This window comes from Euleptes europaea, chromosome 7, assembly GCF_029931775.1.
Source record: "Euleptes europaea isolate rEulEur1 chromosome 7, rEulEur1.hap1, whole genome shotgun sequence".
NCBI lineage: Eukaryota > Metazoa > Chordata > Lepidosauria > Squamata > Sphaerodactylidae > Euleptes > Euleptes europaea.
The window spans coordinates 83,599,595-83,609,190 of NC_079318.1; the positions used below are offsets into that span (position 1 = coordinate 83,599,595).

The 9,596-nt window shown below is 46.4% G+C and overlaps 1 protein-coding gene across 1 annotated transcript; it reads right to left on the reverse strand.

Moving 5' to 3' along the window:
- Window positions 1-5,753, reverse strand: LOC130481117 (intelectin-like protein). The gene is made up of 7 exons (XM_056853817.1): window positions 5,661-5,753; window positions 4,899-5,042; window positions 4,484-4,731; window positions 2,974-3,132; window positions 2,220-2,340; window positions 1,688-1,791; window positions 1-153 (listed from the first exon to the last, which is right to left on the reverse strand). Exons 1-7 carry the CDS (start codon window positions 5,719-5,721, stop codon window positions 1-3), a joined length of 990 nt encoding a protein of 329 aa, XP_056709795.1. The 5' UTR covers window positions 5,722-5,753.
- Between the last annotated feature and the right edge of the window lie 3,843 nt (window positions 5,754-9,596).

Genomic DNA, 9,596 nt, shown 5'->3' on the forward strand with positions numbered 1-9,596 from the left:
TCAACGGTAAAAGAGCAGTACAGCAGATTCAATTAGCTGTTTAGAAGTGCTCCAGCCCTGGTGTGTCCCGTAGCCATCCCAGTCAAAGGAACCGAAGTCCCCACACTGGCGAGGATTCCCTTCAGGGAAATATCCTCCTCCGCCAATGCAGTACTAAGGAAATGAAGGAAGGGTAAAACAAATAACTTGGAGCAGCTGCCAACCCTACAGAGGATGGGATTAGAACTGGGCAGTAAAGAACAAATTTAAATTCACCAAATTTTAATTTGAATTGCAGATACATACGCAATAGGGGCTAGAGCTATATTAGATCAGAAGCGGAGAGCAGCAATTTGTTATTCTGACCCAAAAAAGTTGTACGCCATTTTAGAATTTATTAATAAACACACTGAATACAAGACAGGTGTTTTTGTGGAGCAGCACAGGTTTGGCCTCAGCATGTTTGGGTGACTGCCTGACCATTTGCGGTCCAACTAATCGGTGTTAGGAAGCATAGCTGCTGTTGACAAGAGTGTAGAATCATCCTCACAATGGAGAGATGCGAGCAGTGGGGTCCCTCAAGGATCTGCTTTGGGACCGGTGCTTTTCAACCTGTTCATCAGTGTCCTGGAGTTGGGGGTGAACAGCGAGGTGGCCAAGTTTGCAGATGATAACAAATTATTTAGGGTGGTTAAAACAAAATCGGACTGTGAAGAGCTCCCAAAGGATCTCTACAAACTGAAGTAATGGGCATTAAAATGGCAGATTCAATGTAAGTGTAAAGTGATGCATATTGGGGCAAAAAATCCCAACTTCACATCTACACTGATGGGATCTGTGCTGGCAGAGACAGACCAAGAAAGGGATCTTGGGGTGGTAGTGGATTGCTCGATGAAGATGTCAACACAGTATGTGGCTACTGTGAAAAAGGCAGATTCCATGCTGGCCATAATTAGACAAGGAATAGTGAATAAAACTGCTGCTATCATACTATCTTTGTACAAATCTGGAAAACTGTACACCTGGAAAACTGTACAGTTTTGGTCACAACACCTAAGAAAGGATATTGCGGAGCTTGAGAAGGTGCAGAAAAGAGCAACCAAAATGATTAGAGGACTGGAGCAACTGCCCTATGAGGAGCGGTTAAAACGCTTAGGGCTGTTTATCTTGGAAAGGGAGGTCAAGGGAGACATGATAGAGGTCTATAAAATTATGCATGGTATGGAGAGAGTGGACATGGAGAAGCTTTTCTCCCTCTCTTATAATACCAGAATGAGGGGTTGTCTGCTGAAGCTGAAGGGTAAGAGATTCAAAACAGATAAAAGGAAGTATTTCTTCACACAACACATAATTAAATTGTGGAACTCCCTGCCCCAGGATTCGGTGATGGGTGCCAACTTGGAAGACTTTAAGAAGGGAGTGGACATGTTCATGGAGGAGTTCATGGCTACTAGTAAAAATTGATACTAATCATGATGCATACCTATTCTCTCCAGGATCAGAGGAGGATGCCTATTATCTTGGGTGTGGTGGAACACAGGCAGGATGGTGCTGCTGCACTAGTCTTGTTAGTGGCTTCCTGGAAGCACCTGGTTGGCCACTGTGTGAACAGATTGCTGGACTTGATGGGCCTTGGTCTGATCCAGCAGGGCCTTTCTTATGTTCTTATGTTCTAATGAGACGAAGAGCCTGCAGCCAGGATACTCACGTTTTCTGGGTTGCCTCCAGTGGCTTTAACCCCGGCGCAGAGAGCCGAGGCTGCTTTCTCATAACTGAACACTCGGAATTGAATAAAGCCAGCAACAAATTCATCTGAGAGAACACAAAGAAGAAATCATAGAGATTAGGAAAAGTTGGAAGAGTGAAGGGATGGGAATGAAATTGTATGGCTAAACATTGCCTAAAGTAACTGATGATGTTAGTGACTTATAACCGTCCCATAGAATTCCTTACCTATCAACTTCAAACTACACGTTCCCACAGAGAATGACAATGATCCTCCCAAGGTTGTATTGGGATAGAAGCATAAAAATGTAGAAGGGGAAGTACAGGGCATTGAGGCCCCCTACATCTTTCCAGCTGTCCCTTTGCATCCTCTTTACAACACCCAGTTACAACAACACACATTCACATCTTTTTCTCTAGAGACACACAAAACTCAAGTTGTTTGTGACTTGCTTTGCCACAGCATAGATTTTTGGAAATTGACTGCAGAACCTGAGCTAATAAAAAAGACTTACTCCGCCCGTTTGGAGAGTAATATTCAGCTGTCTTCGTGGCACTGCCCTCATCATAGACAACAGGCACCGCTGGGCCATTGCTACCTGGAGTACTGCCAATTCCATATTTCACTGGGTATTTCTGAAAGGAGAAACAAATGGAGAGGTGATTGGTGGTGGAATCATTAAGTCGTAGCCAACTTATGGCCACCCCGTAGGGCTTTCAAGGCAAGAGATGAACAGAGGTGGTTTGCCATCACCTGCCTTTGAGTAGCAACCCTGGTGGTTTCCCATCTAAGTCCTAACCAGGGCCAACTCTGGCTTAGCTTCTGAGTTCTGACAAGATTGGGTCAGACTGGGCAATCCAGGTCAGGGCAAGAGGTGATTACTGATTTTCATTTTGGCATCTTGGCCATCTTCTGGGCATGGAGTAGGGGTCACTGGGGGTGTGGGGGGAGGTAGTTGTGAATTTCCTGCATTGTGCAGGGGGTTGGACTAGATGACCCTGGTGGTCCCTTCAAACTCTGTGATTCTGTGATACTATTTATGAGCCAACTTCCTTTGTTACGAGGGCCCAACAGTATCTTGTGATTCCTCTCTTACTTATCCTTGTTGAGCATAAATCCTTGTTGAGTGTAAGCCACCATCATTCACAATGGGGGGGGGGGGGTAAGATCCATAATCCTGATGAGTGCTTGCCTTCCCTCCCATTGTCCTGAATCCCAAATGCTGAGTCATCAAGCAGAAATGCATGTCACCAAGCAGCAGTTATTACCTGGTACAGCCTGAGAAGGTTGCCTCCTTCTGCAGCTAAGAAGCCAGTTTCGGTGTGGTATCTCAAGTGGGAGGTGTCTCGCCATTCTTTCATTGGGGTTTTGTTGGGAACATGCCATATGGCCAGATCTTGTGCCTTCAGGTCATAATAGCCAGGATTCTGGAAAGCAAGGGAAAAGGGGGGGATTAAGTAGAAGGAATTGAAGGAAAGAATTAAAGAGAGGCACATCAATAGATCTACATAGAAAGAATATCAATGCAAAGGTGTGTATGTGTTGGGGGGGGGGACAATTATAGAACACGATCTTTGAGAATAAGGCAAGAATCAGTGAATATTTGAAGCTGCCTTATGGTGCCAGACCATTCATCCATCTAGCCCAATACTGTATATTCTGGCATTGCTGGAAGGACACTTTATTTGTTCAAGCAGAGCTTTCCCCCAGACCTATTACTTGTGATTATTTAAATGGTGATGTTGGGGCTTGAACCTGGAAACCTGTTCATACCATTCATGTGCTTGATCACTGAACTCAAGTTCTGAAACCCCACATTGTAATGTCCCCTTGATGCTTCTCTGTTTGAGGACTGCCTACTTGGAATGTCCTGGAAGCTCTCCCACTGGTTTTGGACTGTTGTGATTTTTAATGTCAGATTTGTATCTATTTATTCATTTATACTTTTGCATTTATTCATAGCATTTGTCCAATGTAGAGAGTGGAAGGGCACTGCTGACATTTGATGTTGGAATGAACATGGGATGAGGGCATGGCTGGTGTGGTTAGGTCCAGAGATTGTTTTGTCAGAGTGAATGTGGGAAAGAGTTGGCATCTTGGTTTGTTGCAGGCCCTGGTCCCAGAGTCCGTGTCCATGTTAGGAAGTGCGCTGTTGTGAGCGAGATGTTTAAAGCTAGGATACTGTTTGTGAGCAAGAAAAGGTTTGCCTCCAAATGCTTGTGAGAGTGGAGTACCATTGTCCAGCATAAGTTGTAGTTTGTTAATGATATGTTGAACTGGTTTGAGCTGGGAGCTGTATGTGACCACCAGGGGTGTTCTGTTGTTGTTTTGTTTGGGCCTGTCTTGGAGCATCCTTTGGTATCATTCTGGCTTTATTGATCTGTTTCCTTACTATATCAGGTGGGTGTTGTAATTCCAAAAATGAATGTAATGAAAACTTGCTTTTAACTACTGGTGATGGAGAATGAAAATCTACAGGATGAGCTAAACGTAACGTGGTGTCAGAATTTCATTGTAACCAATTCAAAAAATGTTGTATCCTTACAGCCTACATCACAAGAAGACTTGGGCAGATTTATTGTGACATGAAGTGACATGGATTGAAATCTTCTTTGGAAACTTTTAAAGGCAGGCTAGGCCAGACATGATTTAGCATGCTTTAGCTGAAGAGAGATGTGGGTTTGGATGGCAGGAAGTCCATTCTATGATTTAGATAATGTATTGTGCCTATGGTTCCTTCTAGTCTGATCCTCACATCTTCTAGGAAGAATTCCTTACCTTGTAGTCATCACTGGTTGAGGCCACAGCTGATCCAAAGGTGGAGTTATTGGACCAGTTTCCATCTCCTTCTGGGTAGTTGAGGTTGTTCCCTTGTTGACTGGACCAACGATCCCCCAGTGTGCATTTCCCATACATGTTGTTCTCATGGACACTGGCCACCAGAGTCCAACCTCCTCCATTGGTGGTCATATCACAGAAAGTTTGGTAGACCTCGCCATCTTCCGTCTTTAGGAAATACAGTCCATCTGCCCAGAAGGTTGTATGTTAAAAGAAAGCATTAAGACAATGTGGTATCTAGTTATTTAATGTTGTTGTTTATTGATAGATGTTATTATTTCAGAGTCATAAAATGGGATTTTAATAAAGGTTGCATTACATTTTCTCTCTGATGGGCAGAGACTTCATTTCTCACCTGTGGCCTCTTCTTGGGACTCCTTGATTTCTTTGCAGCTTCGGGGCAGGTTCTTCTGTGGTGGGTCTGGATCGCAGGAAGTCCCTTCCCATTTCACTAGCAGGCTAAGGATGTCCTGCTTCAGTGAACTGATGCAGCTTTGGCCTATGTACACAACAAAAGTTAAATTTAGGTGGGAGGGAATCTACAATCATAACCCTTGAAGATAACTAGAACTGCAAAGGGTTCAGACACCAACCACATCACCAAAATGAAGGTAATGATGCCTTTGCTATACTTGGTTATCTCCAGTGCCCCCTGCACAGAAATAGGGACCTTTCACCTTTCCAAATTCTCCTACATTCCTAGGGCAGATGCAGACAGAGGTCCTTATTGAATCAAACCAGAGAATTGTATTATGAATTAAAGGCAGTAAAACTCCAGGTCTAGGTAAGAACACATGAACACTTCCTTTTATCACTTTTGAATCTCTCACCCTCCAGCTTCAGTAGATGACTTCGTGTTCTAGTATTATGAGAGAGGGAGCAAAGCTTCTCCCTGTCCCCTCTCTCCATACCATGCATAATTTTATAGACCTCTATCATGTCTCCCCTTAACCACCTTCTGTCCAAGCTAAAGAGCCCTAACTGCTCCTCATAGGGCAGTTGCTCTAGCCCCCTGGTCATTTTGGTTGCTCTTTTGGTTTAACATTTTTATTTTGTAGATGAACGGCCCCCAACAGTGCCAGCGTCTCAACCCACCATTTTCCCACCACATACTTACTACACAGTTTGGCCTTTGGGAGGAAAGCAGAGAGCAGAAGCAGGAGAGCAAGGTTCTTCATTGTGGACTGTGGGGAAAATCAGAGGATCATCTAGTTAATGGCTTGTCTTCCAGCATGGTCGACCACTAAAATAATAGCAGTAGAAAAGATCAAAAGTCCAGTAGCACCTTAAAGACTAACAAAATTTCTGGCAGGATATGAGCTTTCAGGAGTCACAGCTCACTTCTTCAGATTCTAGCTGTGACTCACAAAAGCTCATACCCTGCCAGAAAATTTTGTTAGTCTTTACCGTGCTACTGGACTCATGCTCCTTTCCACTGCTATGGACAGACTAGCACGGCTACCCATCACGCACTACATAATAGGAATGTGCATTTGGTTAGCAATGAAATCTGAACCTTATTCGCCACTCCTTCTGATAGCAAATAGAGTCCAGCTGGTGCCAAGTCTCGTTAAACCAGTTGGGAAAGGACCAGTGACCACCGTGCTATTAAAGTCAGCAGAACAGAACTTTCTGTCCCCCGCCTCCCGTTGCAGTCTATTGATCTCCCTGAAATGTTGCCCCTAGCAAGCAGAGGATCCAGGAACAGCATGAAGGGCAACTGGGGGTCTACAGCAAAAAGGGGGAATTGGTGGAAGTTATGTCTCCACTTCTGTTACTGGAAAATTTGGTCTGGATCCAGGCCACTGTTACCCCAAACCCACTATTTGTGTGAAGAACTGAGTCAGAGAGGTTACAAAAGTTGATGGACAGACTTAAAAATCAAGTTACCAAGTGCACAGTGCAGTTCATAATTTTAGACCTGTTTGTTCAATTCAGTGTATCATCTGAAAGCACCTGATGAAGCAGGCTTGCAGAAGATATTGATCTGGGGTCTGGAGGGAAGCAGGGCCGGCCCATTCATTTGGCACTCCTAGGCAATTGGCTAGGGTGCCAAGGGTACAAGGGTGCCAACCGGCCCTGCCGCTACCCCATCTGCCCACCCACGTCATTAGGAAGGCACCCCTATCCTCAGTGGGCAGCCCGCGGGGAGCTCGTTCTTACCACCCTCAGTTGGGGTGGGTGGGGGCAGGGCAGGCCCCCTCCCCCTTACCTCCCCCACAGTAGGGGGGTGAAGAGGGGCGATGAATGTGGGAGGCAGGCAGGCTCATTTCCCACTTCCCCAGGGTCCAGGGGTCGATCGGGTTGCCAATTCTGGGCTGGGAAATTTCTGGAGATTCAGGGTGGAGCCTGGGGAGGGAAGGGTTTGGAGAGGGCAGGCACCTCAGCAGGGTATAATGCCGTAGAGTCCGCCTTCCAAAGCAGCCATTTTATACTGGAAAACTGTTCTCTTTAGTCTGGAGATCAGGTGTAATTCCTGAGGATCTCCAGGCCCCACCTGGAGGTTGGCAATCCTGAGGGTTAAGGTAGGGTTGTTTAAAAAAAAACCTTGTGGGGGAGAGGGGTCCCATGCTGCACTCAGCTGGGAGCCGGGGGGGGGGAATCCATGGGGAAATGCAGGGCAAGGGACCAGTGATTCGATGCACTGATGTCACTTCTGAGAGTATGGGGAGATACAGCAGTGCATTGCTGGTGACATTTTTATATCACTGCGAGACCCCCCCCCAAGTATGTTTCCCACTGATTGCCAGGGTGTCAAGTCCCACACAAGGTGGGAATGGTGAGGACAGCAGGTGGCAGGCTTGCCTCCCCATGTCACGTTGGGGTGGTGAGGAGTGGGTGCCTGCATTGGTGCCTAGGGCACCCAAAACGCCTTGGGCTGGGCTCTGGAGGGGAGGCATCTTTGACCCTGTGTAACCTGCCTTCTGCCCTGACCTGGATGGCCCAGGATAGCCTGATCTCATCAGACCTCAGAAGCTAAGCAGCCCTAGTTAGTAACTGGATGGGAGGGAGACCAGCAAGGAAGTCCAGGGTCGCTATGCAGAGGAAGGCAATGGCAAACCATCTCTGGCAGCACTTTACACGCACCCACACAAAACCTGCCTTCTCTCTCTTACATTTTAATCATCCAGTGAATTCAGGATGGCATACATGTATATATGTTATCATCAGAACAACCTGTTGAGATAGACTGGACTGAGACAGTGAGCTTCACGGCTTAGCGGGGATTTGAACCCAGGCCTCCCTGATATCCCCTGATGAATTCCACAGCCCAGCCATTATACAACACTAGCTTTGAATTCCATAATGAAGGAAAGGTGGAATAGTAATCCAGTAAAATTTTAAATATCATGTCTAGTATTTCACATATATCCATTGATTTCAAATAGCATGCCTGTCCTTCAGAGAAAAGTTGTCAGCTCACCTGAACAGCAGCTTCCTCTTCTTCGGTGCAAAATCTCTGGCCTTCTGCCGCATCTGGTCCCCTTGCTTGATATTTATTGTCCCCAATTTCCAAGTGGCTACCAGCCAATAAGGAACTCCAAGTCATGAGGACACAACTGTTTGTACACAGGGCAGGAGGCTGACAATGTACAGCAAATAAAGGTCAAATTCTTTGCACCATTTCCTCTCTGAAAAGATGTTAAAATCTTGGATTTATGCAAGAATGTGGTGAGAATTAAACATTGTCAGAAACAGCTCCCATACCAGAGCTGCATATCTACTAGAGCAGGGGTGGGGAACCTTTTTTCCGCCAAGGGCCATTTGGATATTTATAACATCATTCGCGGGCCATACAAAATCATCAACTTAAAATTAGCCGACCAAGTCCCAAGCAGGCAGCTGCCCCAGATGAACCCCCCCCCCGCGTGGGCAAGCAGGCAGGCATCCAACCAGTGGCGCACTCGCCCACCTGGTGGCACAGGATAGTCTGTTGCAGCAGCCAGGTGTAGCCATACAGCCGCACACCGGAGTTGCTCCTGCTACGCTCAGTCGGGGCCGGATTCTACAGCCGGCTCCTGCTACCTCCGTCTGCAGGGATTAAACGAGGACACGTTGGCTAAGAACTGGCCCTGCCCTTTTTGACCCCTCTATTGTTGCCCCTTCCGCCACCAGCCTTCTTGTAGTACAGAGGGAATACGTTTCTCCATGGCCCGGGTGGGAAAGGGTTAACACAGTTTCTTGGGCGGTCCTAGCAGTTCCATAGCTAACGACTCTTCTGCAAGGGGGGAAAAGGGTTCCTTTTCTTGGCAAAACAAACTCACATATGCCTTGAATAGAGGCTATTCCTGTCTGCGGGAGGGGGCGGATTGCCAGTCTTAGATCCTTCTGAGCTAGAGATCTGCCACGACCCACGAAGGGCCAGACCAAATGATTTTGCGAGCCTTAAATGACCCCCGGGCCTGACGTTCCCCACCCCTGTACTATAGATTACACCAGAAGAATGCCAGAGAGAGCAAAATGCCTTCCTTCTGTTTATTCACTCTTAGGCTCTTAGGCTCATTTTGAGATTTTGCACCATTTCCTCTCTGAAAAGATGTTAAAATCTTGGATTTATGCAAGAATGTGGTGAGAATTAAACGTTGTCAGAAACAGCTCCCATACCAGAGCTGCATATCTACTAGAGCAGGGGTGGGGAACCTTTTTTCCACCAAGGGCCATTTGGATATTTATAACATCATTCGCGGACCATACAATTTAAGGGCTTTAATGGGGCTGTCCATGTAACATTTGGGCCCATGAACGGGGAAAGTGCTTGAAAACCCTGAGCATGTCAGCCACCTACTTGTCGCTAGCCAATCATATGGTCCCACTGCCAGACAACTGTTTTTTAATACAGTGTCAGGAGATGTAGAAAGAATTTTGCAACAAAGGCCAAATCCTACAGGCATGCTTGGTGTTTGCAGAAAGGGCTCTGGCTTTGTGCATTCAAATGCTTTCCCCCTGGCTCCCCCCCTTTTAGACACACACCTTAATGTGGTGAGGGGGTCTATGCGTTGGAAATACAATGTCTAGTGCACAAAGATTGATTAAAGAACGGAAGATCATCAGG

What these genes read in the sequence shown, in the direction of transcription:
- LOC130481117 (XM_056853817.1), bottom strand. Translation starts at nt 5,721, where the DNA reads ATGAAGAACCTTGCTCTCCTGCTTCTGCTCTCTGCTTTCCTCCCAAAG. An exon ending in CCCAAAGGCCAAACTGTGTA is followed by an intron (nt 5,043 to 5,660) that starts GTAAGTATGTGG and finishes TTGTGTACATAG; the next exon opens with GCCAAAGCTGCATCAGTTCA. An exon ending in CAACCAGTGATGACTACAAG is followed by an intron (nt 3,133 to 4,483) that starts GTAAGGAATTCT and finishes CTTGCTTTCCAG; the next exon opens with AATCCTGGCTATTATGACCT.